Raw genomic sequence first — 21933 nt, forward strand, 5'->3', positions numbered from 1 at the left:
AAACTCAATCGGACAGTGGAAGTTTCACTTTGTTACCTCGAAAGTTACTTTTCCAGTTTGAGTTATGATTTAACAATTATTCGCCAACAAGCATAATGACAAAAGCATTTATCATATTGCCAAAAAGTTTATTCTGTACAAATTTCAACATGATTCAATTTCATGTCATCATTACTTATAGAAGCTGAAAAATTCAGTCTTCCCTCAACACATTCCACACAGCAATCTTGCTACAGTACCTTTACTACCTTGGCACCATACGGCAGCCTAGTTTGCATACCTGAGGAATAAAGACAACAGTTTGTGTGTGACAACAAGTTCAAAAGGTGAAAAAAAGAAAACAAAAATTGGCTTCCAACTCATTCCTGGTACACTGATCTTGAAAGTGAGCTGGCTGTCATTTGGAACATGGATGGTAAGGAGCACCCGAGATAAGGATTTGACATGTATAGATGTTTGACAGCACATGGTGAAATGTTACAGCTTTTATTTACAAATCATCGAAATTCACATTCCATTCATTCAAAGAGCAAAGGGGGATCATTGTTTAGCAAGAACATGTAGAAGTAAAATCAACACTGCGTCTAAGATATTTTCAGCTCAAGAGAGTCAAAGCAACATTCTAGCTTTATTGTACATAGAACATCATGACACTTTGTAGGAAGAAAGCAAATGGTCAGGATTGCCACTGGCTCCACTTCTCTAAACGCTTATCATTGCCTAAAAGAGACGAGACAGAAAAGCACGTCAAGAAAACTCAAGAAAGCCAATGTGACGAGGCTATCGATTAGCACGTGCAGTTCTGTGTGCTGCGCAGGTCATTGTTGCATTGTGAGCCAATGAGCATCCTTGCACCAATGCGGGTGAGGGAACATTTCAATGTTTCCAGGCAAGACTTGTCTTTGTTGTTTGATGGCATTTGGGAACAATGTTAATACGAGAAAGAAAAAAAAAATACAGGACAAAAAAAGTCACTGACCTTCTTGGTAGGCACCATCTGCCATCACAAGATGAAGGATGTTTGGATACAGATGCTGGTGCTCATTCCCCAAAATGCGAAAGGCCAAACTGGAGCCCAGATCGATATTATCATCTTCATCATCACGTATTGCCTGAAACAAGATGGTACGGTACACTCGGGTGTTTGACGACTTATGCATGACGTTAAGAAGCAGAGCGCACTTTGATGTGATTATAGGCCTCAATGAACTTCTCAAAGCCCATCTGCTGCTCCAAGTTGAAGCGATGCTCCTCCAAGCGACTGTAGATGCTGTCGTAAAGCTCACTCTGTCCTTCCGGGTCCTCCTCACTGTTGTCTACCAAAAAGAATCATTTGAAAAGCACGTTTCAGATCAAGCTCTACGGTAGCTCTCGATAGTGACAGTAATTTTTTGTTTTGTTATTTCGCTTTTTGTCATTGTGCAGAATCGTTGCAAAATGCCCACTTACCCGACTGCCATTCTTCATCAAGTTGTTGCTTGCCAGTGTGGTTCTCTTCTCCCGCACCATTGCTGAGCAGCTCTCCTGCTTCCATGGCACTTCCGTTGGAGCATTCTTCATCATCTTCTTCTTCTTCCACATCATCATCATCATCATCCTCATCATCTTCACCTACAGCCATCTTATCGTTTCCCTGCTCAAGTTGTACAATGATCCTGTTGAAAAGGTCTTGGTCTCGGCGAACTGTAGCATTTCCGTTAAAGTCTCCTCTTCCATCCTGTGGAAGTTTCCTCATGAGGTCACTTTCTTCTTGCAGCAGTCGCTCCATGGACGCCCTGATGTCCTGCAGGTCTTCATCCTCGTATGCACTAAAAAGCAGGCACGTGCGCAGCTTTATGTCGACGGCCGCTGAACGACACGGCGGCAAACGCTCGAGTGCGCTTTTCTTACTTACTCTGTCTCCGACTGCTCGTCGTGTTTGGCTTGGTCCTGATCCTCGTCCTCCCGATTGGCGTCTGGTGCGACGCAGTCTTCCATCGCAACGCCAGAGTCTCGCGCAGAGCTGAAGACTCGACTGAGATCTGGCAGTGAGCACGTCCGCAGCATCTGCCAGTATGAATCAACGAATACTGCCGAGTTTAGAGGTCACTTACAAGTCATCCCAATTCCATCAATTGCGCAATGGAATTCAAACGCCACAAAAGGATATTCTGTGTATAGTCACAAAAGAACGGCAGTACGTATTTGAAATATACACAGCCATACCTTGGGGTTGTTGGCGTCAAACAGGCCTGTCGAGAGTCCAATCAGGAGAGCACGCTGCTGCTTGGAGTGCAGAGGTGAGACGGAGCGCGAGCGAGATACTAGGGAAGAGGATTGGTCCACTGAAGCCTGAGCCGAGAGGAGGGCCAGAGCGGACGTGCGTCTGTGAGCTGGAGAGCACGCTTTTACAAACAGGGGCTCTGAGAAACCTGCGAACAATGACCATGGGTGGATTCCCATTAGTAGTGAGCAAATGATATACTGGAGGTAAAATGTCATCAAAAGCCTTTGATGACCATCAAGTTCTCCCTCAGCCTCCTTCCCTGCTGCCGCTCCTTGCTTTAGATCGTCCTTCGGTAACCTGGGGGAAGGGGGAGAAAAAAAAAAAAACAGCACTTCAAACGACCAAAATAAATAGACTTGAGATGACGATGTATTCAATGAAATGATTGGGAGCCTTGGATTTGCGCTATCAAATTTATGAACGAGCACGCAATCTGTCGGCTCGCGTCATCAAATTGACTAAAATCACGTTACGCCACCTGCGTCTGAACATCCGCTACCGGGAACCATCCCGAGAGTGGAACTGCTAAAAACAATTTATAAAAAAAAATAAAAAAAGTTGAGAAAAGTGCCTAGTTACAGTGGTTGTTGGTCTTGCTTCTCCCACGCGTGATGCAGCAGACCCACTGAAATGTGGGATGCTTTAGGAACGTCCTCCAAAACCATTAATTCCACATCTTGATCTAACAAGATATGAATGGTATTATTTTTACCATCAATCCACTTTGAATTTAAAAAAAAAAAAGAGCTATGATAAAATGAAATACTCACCCTGGATCTCAGCAATGCTTGACGTACGCTGTACGTGTCCTTCCATGTCACTAACATTTTCTGGATAGGAGGCAATACGTTCCGTCTGTACCTCGGCCTCAACCATGGGAGGCGTCCTGTCCTTCGAGCTCACGTCCTCTTGGGGCGTTGCCATTGCAAGCTCTGCGTCAATCTGCTTTGGCTTATCTGAGAAGAGATTAGTGACTTGAGGATGTCAATTTGCAGCTCATACATTCTATACAGGCAGTCACAAAAGCATTGCCCTAAACAGTAGATGTGCATTTCCAAGATGGAACTTTTACAAAACTAGATTTAGAAGAAAAAAAAAAAATCCAGTAAGCAACAAGAAAGCAATTGACAAGTTCTAATTAGATTTGTTTTGTATTATGCTGACGCCATTGGACTTGACCTACCCACGTGTGAGGGAGACGCCAATACTAACCGAGGGTCGGGAAAGCCTCTACGCCGAGCGTCTCCAAGGACTGAGTGAGCGGCTGAACCTCTGCTTCGTGAAGTACTTTGAGTATCTGACAGTCTGGACTCATTTGCCAAAGTTTCCTTTGACCTTCAGCCATCTGTATCACCTCACCCACAGTTTGTTCTGAGAATGGACACAAGCGCATTTGATGAAAATAATACCAAGACTAAAAGGTGATCAAATGACATTTGCTTGAACTTAAAGTGACAAGAATTTGTCAAGAATCATGTGACTTGCGCTACGGCGATGAACGACACGATGCGCGCTATTGCTAAAAGTACAATTCAGAGTCGATCCCCTTGATAGTAACCCACCTATTGTTGGGATGCATGTCTCCTCTAGGGTTTGTTGGGCTACAGAGAGAACTAATGGAAGTCCCTCATCCCATTTCTTCCTGTCTCCGCCAGAAGGTGGACCATCGGCTGGAGACACTGAAGCAGCAAGGGAAGAAATGATTTCTTGAAACTCGCATTAAAAGACAAGTAGTGTATAACTTGTTGCTGCCCCGCAAAAGGGCAGTACAACTGAGAAGAGGGGGGGGGGGGGGGGGGGGGGGGAAGGAAAAAAAAAAAAAAAGCTGGCCCCAGGAATTTCTATTTGACCTACAAAACAACCCAACGTATTGACCCAACTTCCTGGGTCATTCATCAGTTTGAAGGGTGCAATGAACAACAAAAAAAGGTCAACATTCAAATTTTTGTACATGAATTGAATCTTAACTTCTTAGTCATTCAATGCTGTATATTGTAAAATGAGGTAAGAATCAGCAAGCTATTTGAAGCTCCACTCACAGGATGCGGTTGCACACAAATCCTCCGAGGTTGGTTGAAGTACAGGCGCTTGCGCCGGATCCCACTTCTTTTGTTCTTCAACGGAATGATGATTTTCTACGTCAGGCACTTTCTGCTGGAAAGCCGAAGTTTGCTCTTTGGCTGCAGCCGCTGTTGACTCCAGCACTTCTTCCGCAGGGCTCTGAGCTTTGAAATTTTCATTCAGTCTATTCAAGATCTGCTTCTTCTCACTCTAACACAGGGGACAACAAATACACAATGTTACCTCTCAAAATACAAACATTGTGGGGGGGGGGGGGGGGCATCACACCTGAACGACCATGACAGCATCTGTGCCAGGCAGGTTCTCTTTTAACAGCATCATCTGTAAAATGTGCAAATTTAAACAAAAGCAGTCGTTCGCAGCGTTGCGCGAGGACTGCACTAACCGCTCCGACATTCTTCAGGGCGACAGTCATGGGTATAACGGGAGCTTGAGATTCTGGCAGGACCGAACTTTTGACAGTCGTGGATTGCGAGGTCGTCGATGTGACGTCTTCCTGAGCTGCAAACTAGCACAATTGACAGTCAGTCCATTAGACTTGACACAGTCTGTGTGTGTGTGTGTGTGTGTCTGTCTTTGAGAAGGAAACAGAGAACTTACATGGTCATCCCACGCCTTCTTTTCCCTTTCATTAGCCTCTCGTCGCTTCCTTTCTAACTGCTCTTTCAATACAGCGGCACGGGCATTAGCTTGGGCCTGGAATGGACATCAATCAAAGCACGTGTTCATTTTTTGGACAAATAATCCTAGGATTGGGCTAGCTATTTTAATGTGGTTTACATTTAACCCATTATTAATTCTTTGTTTTTTTGAAATGTAAAAGCAAACTCACTTTAAAAGCCACTATCTTTTTGCGCCTGAGTTCCGCCTCTTCGGTCGACTCCTGACTGTCTGAACCGTCGCTATCGTACTGCAACACACCAAGCACAAAAGACGCTCAAGAAGTAGATATTCAAAGGTCTGGAAAATAATGTCTCCATGAAATAATCAACCTACCTTTTCTCCTCGAAGTCGAGCTTTGATCTGCTGGCGCTCATTGAAATTCTGCAAGCGGATCTGCCTGAGCCTTGTTAAGTATTCCTGGCAAAGACGTCAATTACAATGGGTATAAAGAAAAAGTATTTGAAATAAGCTTAAGAGCCAGACAGCAAATATAGAATAAGGGTGTACGTTCATAGCAAAAAAAAGGAAAAAAATGTATTTTTGTGCCAAAAGTAAATAAAAAAAAAATAAAAAAGCATGAGCGCATTTTTTTGCGGTGCAAGCATGTCGGTGGCAATAATCGGCGAGTGGCAGGTATGAAGGTGAAGATGTCCGATGAGAAAGACAAGCCATGCTAGATGGGAGAGTGAGCATTGAGGATCACGCTCCTACCTCCTCCTCTTTGTTGACTCTGGGCCTCGTTAAACGAGCCGAACCAACTTGAGCTCCATAGATTAGCGCCCCGTATTGACCAGTACCCTGTTTACCATTCATGTTATGTTATTGTAAAATATATCAAATGTTAAAATATAAAACGGGGATCAATAAATGTTCAATCAATCAATCAATCAATCAATCAATCATATTTTGTCTGGAGGTTTTCAACAACTACAAATATAGGTAAGTGTTGTTTTTTTGGGGGATTTATTGTGAAGCGTTCCAGCCCTAATTCTTTCATATGCCGGTAGGTAATTCAAACAGGCTCACCAATTGCCCTTCGGCCCGGACTTTGTTGAGCACGGCTTCTCTTTTACGCTGTAAAAACTCCTCAACCTGATACGCTCGCTCGACAGCAATAGGCGTCCTCAGCCTAAGGACACGATACGGTAAGCACAAAAATCAAATAGCTGTGCGACTGCTTGAATTAGGCTGCGTACGGTACCTGCTCATATGGGCTTGTTTGGAAACGTCCTGCAGTCTCTGTAGTTCTTTTTTGACTGCGTCAGGGTTGACGAGCAGGCCGCGGCCATTGGGAAGCACGGGGCCGGCAGCGGCCGGGACACCCCTTGCAAACAAACGCATCACCGTCAATACCGATTTGACAAGGAGGACGCCGCCGCCACGAAGCCTGGGAAATTACCGAACGGGAGAGCCCGGCCCGGCCGATCCCTCCCCGCCGATCGAATGTCGTTGAGCCATTTGATCGAGGGCGGCGTGGTACTTTTCATAAGGATTTCTACTCAGAGTAGCGCTTGCACCTGCACCAGTCTTTTTTCCACCACCTAAATAACACTTTGTTTGGATTCAAGTACAAGGTTACTTACTGTTCCCATATCTGTGTATCATCAAAAAGAACAAATATAGACTGAATCTAAAAGAGTGGGACGTATACGTCATGAATAACAAATACCTTCCTCTCTGGGCTTCCAATACTTGACATCATGTCATTTTTCCAGCCTTGCTCCCTGGCATAGTTAATGCGACTCATCTGAAATAGTTGAGTATACAGAGGGGCGTGTCAATACATCATTTTCAAGTTTCCTTGCGTCAATTGGATAACAATTCCTAAGTTACGTATCGGAAAACAAATGAAAGCCAAAGTCACACGTGCACAGGCGCTCGCTCGCTCGGTCTATCGTTCCACACAGCCCGGGTATGCGTGCCCACCTTTTCTCTTTCGTAGCGCTTCATTTGCTCTGCTTTCAACAACAACATCTGAGTGGGACACAGAAATGTGCATTTGACAGCAATACGTAGTCAAAGTCTCTCTCTCTCTCTCTCAAAGTGTCTTTGTGTGTACCTGCTCTTGCTGTTTCTTTTCTTTATCAATCAACTCCATCCTTCTCTTTCGGATCAACTCCTGCCATAAAGTATGGGGCAAAAACTAATTTGGTCAGAAAAACACATGAACCTGTGCCTGCCAGTAGGTACCGCAAAAGGAAACGTTCGGAAATGAAGCAAAATGCGAGTGCGTGCGTACCTGTTTGCGTCTCTCTTCTTCCCCTTGACTTACTCTTCGGTGGCCAGATGCCGGTGCCTGAGCAGAGCAGAGGAAACAGGCGACAACATTCATACCACAAGGTCCAAACCTAAGAATGGGCTCAGCGAGTAGTAGCATGTAGTCTACTAACCGCTTTATGTTTAATAGCCGTCCTCCTGTCTTTGGCTTTGATTGTTCCCGACACCTTCTTGGCAGTTAAAGGCACTCCGTATTTGCATGCTGGTTTGGTAATTTTGCCCGCAGAGGTTGCTGCTGCTATGGAAGCATGGGCAGGATGCTTGGCTAGTGACAAGTCCAATCAAAAAAATGAAACAATCAATCACTTGCAGCATGGAGCACCAGGGGGATTTGTTTGGTGCCCTCGCGTCACAAAATGGATGGATGGATGATTTTGGCAAATACAAGGCTGGATCCAAAAACAAACGGATGGTCAATTTATCAAGCAAGCTTTTCATTTGCCCAAACGCTTGGCTTACCTGCCGAGACCTGATGGCCGCCTACTTTAGGCTGCTTGTGAATGAAAGCGTGGCGGAATTCCTGAGCAATAACCTAAATGAAGGGAGGCGAAGAAGAAGGAGAAAGCTTTTGGACCTGACAACGGTCAAGCTTTGAATTTTGCCACACCTTTGGGGTGAGGAACTTTTGGATTCTGCAAGAGAGGAAAGCTTTGTCCAGTATGCTGCCGACTGAAGGTCTTTCTCGAGGGTTGTGTTGAAAAAGCTGGGCCAAAAGAGTGCGCAGTTCTTGGGAGTAATGAACAGACACAGGATGGTATGAGCCACGGATGATCTTCAGGACCAGGTTCTTCATATTTCCAGCCTCAAACTGAGCAGATACATATTCAAAGCATGCTTAGGATTGGTTGACAAAAGAAACAAGTCCAATTTGTTACTTTTGTCCTATTCCTGTGCAAACGCTTACGTTTGTCCAGATGCCTATCTTAACTCTGTCTGCCAGAATACTTACAGCATGTTTAAGGGTGCACATCTCATATAGGACACAGCCCAGGGCCCAAATATCACTTTAGAGGGAGACAAAACAGAGAGAAAGAAAGACGATAAGGACCATACTGATTTCACAAAACATGATTCAAAGTGAATTGTACAGGGCTGAATCAGCCAGCAAGATGCAATTGGCAGAGCAAAGTGCTTCACGTGGACTCAATTGGGCATTCTGCTTTGCTTACTTAGCAAAGGTGAACCGAAACATGCAGTGACGGGCCATCCGTTACCTTTTGTTGTTGTACGGTTTATTTTCACAGATCTCCGGTGAAAGGTAATAAGGCGTTCCGATACACGTTCTTGCAAGTTCCACCGTGCTGGAAAAAACAAACAAACCAAAAATGTGATATGCTTTTTGATGGCTTCATTTCTCTTGGTAGCTTTTATACCTATTAAGCACCCTTGCAATCCCAAAGTCGCCAAGTTGCACAGTGCCATCTTTTGTCAAAAATATGTTCTGTGGAAAGACAGCATAAACACAATTGGAATATTTTTGTCGCGTTGATGCCGAACACAAAAGGTGAGAGAAAAGTGCATTTCTGTGGTTCCGTGGCACCTGTGATTTGATGTCCCTGTGAAGGATCTTTCTATCATGGATGTGTTTCAGGGCTAAGCATATCTGCACAAACCAATCGAGAATCTAGAGGGGAAGACATTCTCAGGATCAAGCATGTGTTGCACAATTTCATAGGGAAGAACAATTCATCTGTCCTCAACACTCTTCACTAATATTCCCATTTTGGAACTTACTTGCTCCTCTGGGAAATGCACTCCTCTCTGAGAATTAATCTTCTTAAAGAGATCGCCACCCTCACAGTAGTCCATAACAATATACAGACACCCCCCTTCTGTCATGGTAGGAGGAAAAAAATCTTTTAAAATAACAACATCGTTGCAATCATGCACAATTCATTTATCGGTCTCCAGTACTCAAGCATACATACCTTCAAAAGACTCTTTATACTGGACAATGTTTGGATGACTCATGTTTGCAAGAACTGCAACTTCTTTACGAGATTCCTGTCGCTCTCTATCTGACATCTAATCGTATCAATCGATAGGTTATGGATCCATCGCAAAGTTGCAAGACGTACACGTTATTGGAAAAGCTTACCCCAGATATGCTGACTTCTTTGATGACATATTGGTGCCCATCCTTCTTGGCTTTGACAAGGACAGCCTTTCCAAATGAACCTTCCCCAATTTTCTTCACCTTGTCATACTTGTCCATGTTAACGTAATGAGTGGCACTTCATACTGGCTCTGCAAATAAACTCATTCAATACACTTGGAAACATCTTCCAAAAATGCTGCTTTCAATAAGAGTGGCTGAATTTGGCTCATGCAATTCGCAGCATCCCTGCAACATGACATTTCGAGTGATAGCAAGACAGCTAACGTAAATGTTGAACCAGCCATAGGATTATGGAAAATACGCCAACATGCGACCACAACCGTAGAAACTGTACAAAGACGTTACTGTTAAATGGTGTGAAAGCGATAGTTGACGCAAGTCCGATCGGTCTTACCATTAACTATTCTCTCGAGCTGACATCGCCTCTTGTTGATCTGCTGCATTGCTTGGCTTGCGTTCAACCTAACCTAACTGCTAGCTAGCTGGCTAGCGGTTTGTCAAGAGCTTCCTTCTTATTGGCCATGGTCAAGCTTGGCGATATTCTACTGGTTCACACGACTGTCCGTCATTTATGATGGCAAATCAACACACACGTGAACATTTTTTGTGACACTCTCCATAGCAACCAAACGCCGAAAGAAGACAGAACAATAGGTCCACATTTCCAACGTACTTAACCTTTATTGATATCCTCAAGACCTATTTATATTTTTAACCGAAACATTGTGGGGATTTTGTTTTGGTTTAAAGTTATCCAAATGTCGCCCTAGGATTTGTTATACCGTCGTGCTTCTATTAGCATGTTGATTGATTATTTTAGGGCTCTTCTTTTGCTTTGTATTATCATCATCATCTCACTGAGGATCCAAGTATTCCGTACGAACACCGCAACACATCCTCAATGTATGTACAGTAAATTAGGCATCATGCAGGTTCTTTGATCTGCACGTTTTATTCAAGCCTTCCAAATAAACATGACTTAGGAAGATGCAATGTTCATTAGCGCTTCATCTGGAATGTTCAACAGGGCGGCCCACATCCAGAGATAGAAATATTGCTCTACAGACAACTTTCTACAACTTCCATTCTTGAAAAACATTCATTTTTCTTCCCTTTGGGAAGACTGGACCAGAGGAAAGGCATTCCCATCCCATTCAATGGGGAAAGATGATTTTTGGGTGTGCATGTGTTGAGTTCTTTTAGCAGAATGTTTGTGCTGATTCGTCAATCCCGGTTTGGCGGAGCAGGTCTGCATTCCGGATTCCCAGGAAAGCTGAAATATTCGTATTAGTCGTCCTAATATTGTGCTTGTGACTGATTATTATTTTTCACATCACGTGTGCTGACTTCAAAGGCTAAGCTCCAGCAGGTGATGTTGTGTTAGCTGAAAACACACATTTGTGAGTGTTGGAGATCTAGCCTGGCAAGAGAGGCCCAATGCTGAAGCAGCGATTGGCTATTGTGGGGATGTCATTCACCGCGGCTCGGCTCAGCTCGGCTCGGCTCGCAAAATGTGCAAAAACATCATTCTCATTTTCCAATCTTGTGTACTGCGTTTGTTTTAATGGCTTAAAGCGAAACTCTACGCACGGCACGGCACGGCACGGCACGGCACAGAACACCCTCGAGAAAAAAATGACCACACACGCACAAACACACGTCATAATAAAAGACAGATTTCCCAATATTTTCATCATTATTATTATTTCTGCCAATGAAACGATAAGATCCCTGGTGGAGGTAAAAAAACATCAGTGTTGAGAATATAATATATATATATATATATACTGACATTGAGTGTGTGTGTGTGTGTGCATGTGAGCGCGTTTATGCATATATGTATAGATGTGCAAATGTGTGCACGCGTGCGTCCGATGGTGTGTGTTTGTGTGTGCGTGTGCATGTGTGTGCGTGTAGATGATGCAAGGGTGCAGCAAGAGCAAAAATCATGAGCTCAACAACATGACTCCATCTTTTCAAACAAGACATCAGTGACGCTTGAAGTGTGAAATGGGACCAAGTGAGTTGGTGTGTGCGTGTGTGTGTGTGCACGTGAATCTCCAATGTCCAAAGTAAAACAACAAATTAAAGTGTAGGCATGGCATTAAGAAAGTGGGAAATGTTAGAAGAAGAACAAGAAGGAGAAAAGTGTGTGCACATTCCTAAAGAGAGCAACGTCAGACTAATGAGAAAAAAGGCATCAGTGGTGGGCCGGCTGGCTGACGGCCGGCTGCCAGACATGTGGAAGTCATCAGAAGGCCGCCAGAGATATTGGGGGAACCCCGACGGATCCGCCGCTGCGCTGCGCATTTGCTTGGCGTGGAATGATATGGATGCCGGCCGATAAGTTGCGCTTACAAACAGAAAAAAGCACTTTCCACTATATAGAAAATATGATATGATAAATGAATAAGCATAAGTCATCAAGTGTTAGAGAATCATTTCAATGTTTTGAAACAAACCTCCCAAAAAAAGTTTTGTTTTGTTTGGTTTTTTTCAAATACAATCCATTGAATTGGTGGTAAAGAACTGCAAATAGTCATCTGTTGAAATTGCAGCATGATGCGGTTTGTACTTTGTGAAATCAAAAGCATCAAAACAGTTTGGGTGACAGCGGTGGCTTGCAAGTGTGTCAAATTCCAGTGTGTGTTGAGGGCCCGTTGCTCTGGGTGACCAGGAAAACACACCTGATGATTTGACGCGCCTGTCCGTCAAACGTATACGTGGACACGTGGCCTCCGCTCGCCTCGTCGCGCTAGGGCAGGGATTGACTAGCGTGAAGATGAGGGAGGAGGACGAAGAGTAGGGTGTAGTGTGTTTGCACATCATCCGTGGAGCTCAAACGTTCAAAGCAAAAAAGCTCAATGGAGGTTTGAATGTCCAAGTTGCTGTGACAGCATTCAAACCGCAGCAGCGATTCACAGCTCGAAAAAGGCTACACATCGCTGTTTGGATGGCAGAGAAAAAAAATCTCATCATGTGTGAAATATATGACATCTATATTTATAGAGTGACACACACGCACACACACACGCACACACGCACACACACACACACACACACACACACACACTAGTCAAGAGTGCTATCGACAGGAAACAGCTTTCACATAACAGGAAGTGAGAGTCTCCAATTGGCGGTGCATGATTCACGGGTGGGCCAATCAGGCGGCTCTTATTTTGGTGAGCCGTATAAAAGAAGGTGTCGGCTGTACGGACGCTCACATTCAAGTCATGAACGATGGCGAGCGGTGACGCACACGCTACACATTCTGCTGTCAGGAAAAATGGGGGGGGGTAAAAACAGTTTTAGGAGCAAAGACTCGTCAATTTATGAGGTATACCAGCTCACGGCATATTTGACAATGCTACAGTTGAGCACACAATTTAGCAACATGTAGCGGACTGTCAACATTTGCTACATGACATGTCCTGTCTGCACAACACCTTACTTGAGCTTCTCATTTTTGCAATTGGAGTGATGATACCTGTGTGCTCATATTGAAAAGCATTAAGCGTGCATTGAGCCTGCCAAAGCTTTTATGTGGACTGTGTGACTGAGGGGAAACGCATGCAAACAGCCAGCGAGACCATTGGAGAGAGAGAGAGAGAGCGCGAGACAGAGAGCATGACCTCACCTCAGCTCACCACTTGTGTGTGTGTGTGTGTGTGTGTGTGTGTGTGTGTGTGTGTGTGTGTGTGTGTGTGTGTGTGTGTGTGAGCTCGGCCAGTGCGTCACACTCAAAGTAATGCAAAGGGCAGGTCAGGGAAACAAATCCTCTGACAATACTCACATGCAAGTGATCAAATAAGACAATAAAATGGATAGCACAAGATAGGAAGAAAACCAAAGTCAACTTACAATGAGCATTGGGATCAATTTGACAGGCAAAAGTCAACGTTGGGAGGATGATCAAGTGACAATTGTTTCCAAGAATCTTTGGCAAAACTCCCAAGTGGGAAAACCAGGAGGAGGAAGCCAGCGACTGAGCCAGCGCCAAGCGCTTTGTTATGGTGACGGGGAGTACAGTCGTCACGGCAACTGAGGGGGAAACCCGCGCAGCTGCTGCTGCCGCCGCTGCATTGGAGGCCTCCGGAAACGGCGGTGCTCCAAGAAATCACAGAGGCACGTGCGCTGTGATGGATGTGCCAATGACGTCAGTGTGATGCAATGCGCCACAAATGACCTGTTCGTGTTTAAACAGTAATCCCTTTTGAAAATCCGCGAAATGTATCAAATCAAAATAAATCAAGGCTATTTCGTGATGACATAACTCAATCAGGTTCTACCGACTGACCAAAGAGCGAATGCTCCATTTCTCTCCAACTGCACAAGCCTCGGAGAAGGTCCAAAGCGTGAAAGTGCGTGAGCCGTCAGTTCCGACTGGAAAGGGGCTCTCCTGCGCAGCTTGCTGGCGGGAAGCGCCTTCCAAGCGGACCCACTTCCTGAGGAAGCTCGGTAATAAGGAACCGGGGGAACCAGGGGAACCAGAGGAAGGGGGCGTACGTTTAAAAATAACCCGCCTATAAAAGCTCACGCCGCAAGCACGCTCGCAGTCCTGGCCGTGACAGAGAACAGGACGCGCTGGCAAAGCAAAATCAAACAAAGTTGTTAGAAAGTTCAACAAGTTGGAATGAAAGCGTAGGGGACTTCAAAAGCTACAACAAAAAGTAGCACAAGAAGATGGAACTTTCCATCCATCCATCCATATCAGTCCACAACCGGTGGATACATGTACCACCGCTGCTAGCAGTACATACAATACTGTACACTGCATGGTTAGCACAGTTTAGCATTCAAAAGCAGACACATTCAACACAAAGACTGGAAAAAGTTGAAAACAGACACAGTTAAAAACTGTTTATAAACCAGACAAGAAAAGTCCACAACGCAAAGAACAGAGGTGATTTCAAAAAGGAATGAAATAGCGACATACTAACAAATAGACATTAGTCAAAACATTCAACGCAGGCATTATTACGCCACACCTTTGGACGTTCTTGTAAGGACAATTTCAAAAACATTAAAAGGTCAAACGGCACAATAAGAAGGTTGACTGCCGGTTGTCACGGCAACATCGCTTGTTGTGGTAACGCCGAACGCAAGCGTAAGAGATTTCCTCGTGACGAACGGAGCTTTGATGTTGTCGCCGACGTGGCATTTGTCAGCCATTAGCAATTAGCCACTCCTTCGACCCGATTTGGCACGCGGACGTGGCAGGCGCTGCTGACAAACGGGACAAACATGAAGGTGGAAAAGTCCATTTGCGCCGGTTCACACAAAAGACCAAATATACCTTGCACCAAATAGAATCAAATATGCATGGTCCAGTACCATGGAAATGGACTAAGTGTGTCTCCAGTACCAGGACCGGCAGGCGCATGTACAAAAACAGGCACTTTGGTAAGAGATGTGCATAACCGGCCGGGTAGCAGTGTTTGTATACGGTACCGTCACACTCAGCGGTACCGCTGCCAGTAGCAGGAATTGTCCCGTTGTGAGTAGCAAGGTAGCCAAGTATCACTTTTTGTACAAGTACCGGGGCATATAACAGGAGCGGCGCTTATACCACCACCACCACATGTACCGCCGTGTTCATGTTCAAGTGGGAGTACTGGATTGAGTACGTAGCAGTAGCAAGTATTCGTGTTTGAAGCAAGCGCACGGAACAACGTGGGACTCATTTGGCGACGTGATGTCCGGCCGACGTGATGTGGTGCACCCGCGGCCCTGTCTGGCCAGCTCGCAAGTCCCCGAAAACAAGCGCACTAGCCGGAGCTGCGGCGCCATCAGCTCATGTGCATTTGGTAGAATGCGCGTAGGCCAGCACTAACCTTAACGTAATGAGTCACGTAACGAGCCAAGGTTGGATCGGAGCCCATCCCAACGTCTGGTTCACACAGCCACCTACCTGCTTTGCCCTCTGACTCAGTCCCTCACGCAAGACATTCCTCCTTCCCTCCAGTTGTACGGCGGCGGGCGCACTCAAAGGATCCCTCCCGATGGTATAATTAGCACTTTTACTTAATGGGCGCCGCGACACGCCCGCTGATGTCTTTGAAGGTTTTCAACTGACATCAGTGGGAACAATGCCTTTGAACAAATGTCAAGAAAGTAAGGCATTGTTGACATTCCTTTCCATCGCAGCACGCAACACAACCAGTTTCAACACCAGTGCAAGGATCAAGTCAGGTCAAGTCCAAATTTTCTGCAACAGCCCTTCATCAATTGGCGGCGTTAGTTGTACATATTGAAGATATCCCTTCTTGAGGGCAAGGACAAACCGGGGAAGAAGAAGAAAAAAAAAAACGTACAGATGGGGTTGCATCAGGCTGCGATCCATCGATAGATGCATGCCGAGAGGGCCGCGTTTGTGAAAGACGCTCTCGAAACCGAGGTGCCTTATACAGATGGATGGGGGAGCGAGCGTCAGGCTGCCATAGAGAGATAGATGCATGTGGAGACATTTGTGAAAAGACACGCTAGAAACAAAGGTGACTTATACAGATGGATGGGGGAGTGAGCATCAGGCTGCCATAGAGAGATAGATGCATGTGGAGACATTTGTGAAAAGATGCTAGTCTAGACGCTCTCGAGACAAAGCTGCCTTACACACTTGCATTAGCTCGAGAGAGATCTGATGTCAAATCTGACCTGAAAATGAAAGCCACTCAGAAGAAGGAGAGATTTTGAGTCAATGTTACAAATGTATCCCCCCCAAACTCTCTCTCTCGTTTAAAGACTCCATCTATTGCCTGCCTGATTGATTGCTGCTCTCAGGTTGAATCGAATGTTTTTATTCACTCACCATTTTTACAGTGTGCCCCACCAAAAACATGGTCAGTTTTAGAAAAAATCTCTCCCCGACTTCTTTGACAACTTGTGCTGCTGCGGCGGAGGCGGGGCCAGAGCAGCTGGGCGGGGCCAGAGCAGCTGGGCGGGGCCAGAGCGGCTGGGCGGGGCGGCTTTGCGCCCTGGAGCAGCTTAAAAGCAACCCGGCCCTGCTCCTCGCCGACATTCCGGCCCTGCTCCTCGCCGACATTCCGGCCCTGCTCCTCTTTCTCGCTTTCAGACCGCCTCCCCTGGCCCGGCTGGGCTCGGCCACCTGACACATCTGCACGGACGCCGCCGCCGACCGACTCCTTTGCACTCGTCTTGATTCATTTGTTTTGATTGAACAAACAAAGCAAGATGGCTTTGACTCGAACCGTTTTACCTTCATTCTCCACTTTTTCCACGCAGAAGGAAGAAGTAAGTCCATTTGTTGAAGTGGGGGGCACCGATTGAGTGAGTGCTCGAGTGCTCTCTTTCCATGTCCTGTGTCGAGTTTGCGTGTGGATTTTTTCTTCTCTCGTCTTTTGTGTCAGATTAATTCAACACTAAACTGTGACGGTCAATTGAGTGAGCACAGCTATCAGATGGCCAGCGTCGGTTCCGTTGTCCGCATGAGCGCTTGGATCTTGTGCACGCGAATGGAAAAGGGGCTAAATTGTCCAGAGGTGTCTGTCCATTGTTCGACGTCTGACGTTGACTGCCTGACATATGCCAGCACTTGACTATGCACTCATCTGGGATTGGAGCAGATTGGAAAGAGGATGTCAATGTTGACACATGCGTGTGTGCGTGCGCGCTGCTGTTCCACAGGTCTGGAGGAGAGCTCCAAAGGACGATGACGACCTGGACACCTTCCTGGACTTGGACTTTATCCTGGCCTACAGCGCCATGAGTGCAGACTCCATGACAGCCTGCGAGCGGACTCTGGATGGCAGGGCTCTTGGGTACCAGCAGCAAGACGACACGTCCCTGCCGGACGTGGACGCCCCCTCTCAGCCAGCTCAGCCTCCGCCAGCATACAGCAGCAGCAGCAGCCTGATGGGCGAGCTGCTGCGGTACGACTCGGACGTGGACGGCCTCCGGTCGGGAAGCATCCAGGGCGGCTTCCTGGTCGGCGCGTCGGCTTTCCACGGCTCTGGAGCTCGCTTCACAGACTCCTATGCGGCGCATCCGTGGATTAAGCCGGAGCCCGACTCCTACGGGCCCTCGATCGGCGACGTGCCGCGGGCCTCGGGCGAGGTGAAGCGGGAGGCCGGCGTGACGTCGTGCGGCGGCTCCCACCCGCAGCCCCGTCCGGCGAGCTCGCCTCCCGGAGTCGCCGGAAACCTGACGCCGCCCCTCAGCCCCGACGAGATCGCCGCCTTCCCGCAGAGCTTGGACGAGCGGCAATTCCACTTTCACTTTTCCTCCGGAGCGCATCTCCGCTTTCCGGCCTCGTACGGGCAGATGACGCCGCCGTCGTCGCCGTTGGACTTGATGGATAGCAAGGCCAGGAGAGGGCGGCGCGCCTGGCCCCGCAAGCGCACCGCCAGCCACACCTGCACCTACGGCGGATGCGGCAAGACCTACACCAAGAGCTCGCACCTCAAGGCGCACCTCAGGACGCATACGGGTAAGCCAGCAGCAGCGGCGGCAGCAGCGGCGGCAGCAGCGGCGGCAGCAGCGGCGGCAGCAGCGGCGGCAGCAGCGGCGGCAGCAGCGGCGGCAGCAGCGGCGGCAGCAGCGGCGGCAGCAGCGGCGGCGGCGGTGGCAGCAGCAGCAGCCGCCGCCGATTCCCCCCCCCGGTTCTGATGTCACTGAGTCATCTGTTGTCTTTGGCAGGAGAGAAGCCCTACCACTGCACATGGCAGGGATGCGGCTGGAAATTTGCTCGCTCCGACGAGCTGACGCGCCACTTCCGTAAACACACCGGTCACAGGCCCTTCCAGTGCCATTTGTGTGAGCGCGCCTTCTCGCGCTCTGACCACCTGGCGCTGCACATGAAAAGACACATGTGATGTGCGTGTGCTGCGCAGAGTTGGTGTTTTTTGAATTTAAGAGCGCATCAAGTGTAACAGGTGACAAGTCAGCAGCACAGGGAGCTAGCTGCTAATGCTCCTCCATCACGTCAGACAAGTGTGTACAGGCGCGGCGGATACAAAGATGATAAGACAACTGCAAGACGTTTTCGTGCAGAATGAAGGAGCCCTGCGTGGACAGGACACGTAAGAAAAAAGACTTCAAGGAGACGAGGACAAGAGCATGACAACGTTTTGTTGCAAAACTGCTTTTCACGCAACGTGACGGCGTCCCCTCGTAGACAGAACCAAACTTGGCTGTATATACAAAGAATGTGTCAAAAGTCATATTTTGTGTATCATTAAAACAATCAGAGAACAAACGATGGCTCTCAGAACCTTCCAGCTACAGCATACATTATACATCCAAGTTCACAGCGACAACTGCCAGACTGACTCTTCAACGACACAACTGGACAAGTGCATATACAAGCCAAAGCCACTTTCTATGCGCACGTTGGGTGTGTGTGTGTGTGTGTGTGTGTGTGTGTGTGTGTGTGTGTGTATATATATATATATATATATATATATATATATATATATATATATATATATATATATATATATATATATAAATAATAGAGGCTAATAGAGTGCAGGGAACCGCTGTTCACTTTAGTGTAGGAATGACGTGAAAACAACGCCACCTACTGGTTGGGAAGCACATCAACGGGGCAAAGAATATTTGGACGCGCCTCAAATACGTAACTAATATCGACATCTAAACATATGTACTACTCACAAATGCTCACGTTTTAGTTTAACTAGCTGGAAATGTGATGACATCCAACTCTTTTGGATGCAAAGATGGAACACGAGCTCTGAAGCAAAGGGAGCGGAAGACAAACCCCCAAAAAGCAGCGTGCCGGCTCTCAACTGGTTGAAGAGCTGCTTTGGTTTGTGGCCACGTCTGCTCTCTGTTGCTGCACATCAGTTGCTGCAACTGAACACATCAGTTGCTGCAACTGGGTAGGTCATTGGGAACAAATGAAAAGAACGTGTGCAATTTGAATGGAACATTTGGCAATCCATATGAAGTAGATGCAAATGAGAATATTTGCCATTTTTCACAAGTGTTGTTAGTCACCTTGAACAGAGGCTGTGATTGTCAAATTCCTTGTTTGGCACGCTCAAACACGGCGAATAAAAACTCTTGAATCTTGAAATGAGGCTGAATGACAAGCAAGGTGAAGCTTCCTTTAGCCGACTTGCATCGTGGGAAATACCTACCAGCGCCGCTTGGCTCTTCAAAGTGTTGAAAACCACACGACTGGTCGGTCGGTCACACTGCATAGGGCTCCAGTCGGAGCAATAGTGCACGCGCGCGAGAAACCACAGGCATGCACTCCAGCCACTTTTGCAGCCATGAGTTGCTCCAGCAGCATTCGCATGTTTTTGAACCTCGCTCGGTTCAAGCAGCTGACATGAAAGGTGAGCCACCCATGCGGGCATGGGTGGCTCACCTTTCCCAAACAAACATCAAGCACTCGTGCTGCTATTGTGTGTAAGTTGGCGTGAAAATGCGTGCGTGTCGTACAAACAGACAACAACAGATGTCCGTTATTTTGAACAATTAACAAGTAAACTCACAAAAGCTGTAGGAAGAACGCGAGGGTGTCTGCCAGTAAAACACATATGACTTTTGTGTAACGTGTCCACAAAAAAGAAGAATGGCAACACAATTGCATTACTGTACAACGACAGTAAGGTGACACAATACATCTAAATGTTTATCTTAGCATGACAAGCGAACTTTTTTTTTTTTAATCCTAATTTTTGGAATGCATTTTGTGTTATGCCGCCATCTTGGCGGTCAACTAGTCAGCTCGTTCCTACGTGTTTGTATGGATTGTCTGATTTCTGCGCTACGTTTTCACCGATTTCTTCCGAATTATGGCTGATTTGCTATCCAACGAAGTTAGGCATTTGGATGAAGACTCCAAGAATCGTCACAGAGAGAAGTTGAACCTTGTTGGCACAACGGATCCGTACCTTTTACCGAGAAGCATGCTAAAATCGCCCGAGCATTTTGCAACAGCCGACCTGCCTGAACGCTCATATCCAGATATTTATAATTACCTCGTCGATTTGTTTTGTAATGGCATTTCATAACTTGACATATTAAAAAACTGAATAGAGTGAAATCATTCAGATACTGTACCTGTCTGTTCAAGTTGCTACCATTTTTATTATTTGTTTATTTTTGCATGATGCCACATCTGATTGTCTTGAAAACTTAACCAATAAATATAATTCAATATTTACATTGATAACGTTTTCAAGCATCATGAAAAAATAAACACAAAATAAAAACGGGGGGGTGAACTGAAGAAATCATCCCATTCCCTGCCTTGCTGCTCTTGCTGCCTTTCTAAAAATGCACCCAGCATTTTCAACAATCATATTTGTATCATCCCATATTGTATTATTTCACATTTTGTGAAACAAATCAGGGGTGAATAGTTTGTTTACATACCTGATATGAAGTCCTCATTGCATATCCTTGTGTAAATCGTAGGTTTCCATCGTTCACGACGAATATCCGCGATCCATTTATCACGTTTTTTCATGTTCGCCGGAAATCTATAGAAGCTAAGATTTGGTTTATCGCCTCGTCTATTGCTACATCCAACAGCACAGCAGGTATCCGGCATTCTTAAGCTCAAATAGCAGCAGATATAACAAGAAAGCGTGTGTGAGTCGTTGACCGGCACTGAAAAGTTGACCGCCATGATGGCCGCCAAGCTAATGTGGGTAGCTTGATGACGTCAGCTGCAAAGCCTCTATTGGTGACCTAACAACACAGCCATTCAATTGAGACCTCTTTCGACCGTTACAATGCATCAGCTCCCAAAACAGTTCTTAAACTGCTAGAATGTCAATGCAACACATCGAGTCCAACGCTGTCCATAATTGATGATACACCGCCATTAGTAATAGTTTCCACAATCAATCCACAAGGTGGCACTCAATATCGACTACTGTATGTCATTCATCTGCTCTGCTGTAGCCTTGCTTGCAGGCGGAGTATCCAATTCGTTCATTGCAAAAGTGAAATACTGTTTTTGTGTCATCTCAAGCTTACCGCTTTACTGTGTCCGTCGTTTCCATAGATCGAAGGAACTGAAACGCAATGAAACTTTGGGCGAATCCTTCTCTAAATTGACAAGAGATTTCTGCAACACTCGTCCTTGAACTGCTTCGCACAGACAAGCAGGACAAAAAACGAAACTCAACCAGGCACTTGGTTTGAGGTTCTGATGCTGGGGGACGGTTGGTGCATCCGACAACGTAACATTTATTTGGATGTCTCCATTTCGGCATCCTTGACCTGTTTGCGCTACAAGTCTCTCCGAGTAATAAAGATGGCGGATTTGCAAAAGCCACACCCACTACCTCGTTTGGCCGCACCCGCTACCTTGTTTGGCCGCACCCACCACCTTGATTGGCCGCACCTACTACCTTGCTTGGCCGCACCCACCACCTTGCTTGGCCGCACCCACTACCTAGTTTGGTAGTCCCGCCCTAACGGATGTCATCGATAAAAATGCGTCACAGAAAATGGATATAATTGAAGGGAACAAAAAATATCCCCCAAACAGATTGTAAAAGTATCTCTGCAGCACCTGGAGGGA

General features: G+C 46.4%; 2 protein-coding genes across 4 annotated transcripts; one reads left to right on the forward strand and one right to left on the reverse strand.

The window, feature by feature from the left end:
• Positions 1–111: 111 nt before the first annotated feature.
• On the reverse strand, positions 112–21930 carry nek1 (NIMA-related kinase 1). Of its 3 annotated transcripts, none has more exons than XM_037250536.1 (36): positions 21384–21930; positions 9387–9535; positions 9217–9313; positions 9023–9120; positions 8829–8912; positions 8662–8729; positions 8503–8589; positions 8238–8292; positions 7896–8096; positions 7748–7820; positions 7402–7553; positions 7251–7307; positions 7071–7130; positions 6938–6985; positions 6681–6758; positions 6411–6562; positions 6213–6335; positions 6038–6140; positions 5723–5809; positions 5345–5428; positions 5181–5258; positions 4949–5044; positions 4734–4856; positions 4616–4669; positions 4306–4537; positions 3829–3945; positions 3479–3637; positions 3037–3222; positions 2846–2948; positions 2499–2563; positions 2206–2411; positions 1895–2046; positions 1450–1808; positions 1183–1316; positions 980–1112; positions 112–720 (listed from the first exon to the last, which is right to left on the reverse strand). In XM_037250536.1, exons 2-36 carry the CDS (start codon positions 9501–9503, stop codon positions 677–679), a joined length of 4065 nt encoding a protein of 1354 aa, XP_037106431.1. In that variant the 5' UTR covers positions 9504–9535; positions 21384–21930; the 3' UTR covers positions 112–676. The 3 variants fall into 3 exon arrangements, with proteins under 3 accessions (XP_037106431.1, XP_037106430.1, XP_037106432.1); XM_037250535.1 differs by lacking the exon at positions 21384–21930 and adding an exon at positions 9802–9915; XM_037250537.1 differs by lacking the exons at positions 5723–5809; positions 21384–21930 and adding an exon at positions 9802–9915.
• On the forward strand, positions 16394–18621 carry LOC119122268 (Krueppel-like factor 2). Its single transcript, XM_037250597.1, has 3 exons — positions 16394–16658; positions 17052–17853; positions 18063–18621. Exons 1-3 carry the CDS (start codon positions 16599–16601, stop codon positions 18236–18238), a joined length of 1038 nt encoding a protein of 345 aa, XP_037106492.1. The 5' UTR covers positions 16394–16598; the 3' UTR covers positions 18239–18621.
• Positions 21931–21933: the final 3 nt, after the last annotated feature.

Source organism: Syngnathus acus, chromosome 4 (genome assembly GCF_901709675.1).
Source record: "Syngnathus acus chromosome 4, fSynAcu1.2, whole genome shotgun sequence".
NCBI classification, from domain to species: domain Eukaryota; kingdom Metazoa; phylum Chordata; class Actinopteri; order Syngnathiformes; family Syngnathidae; genus Syngnathus; species Syngnathus acus.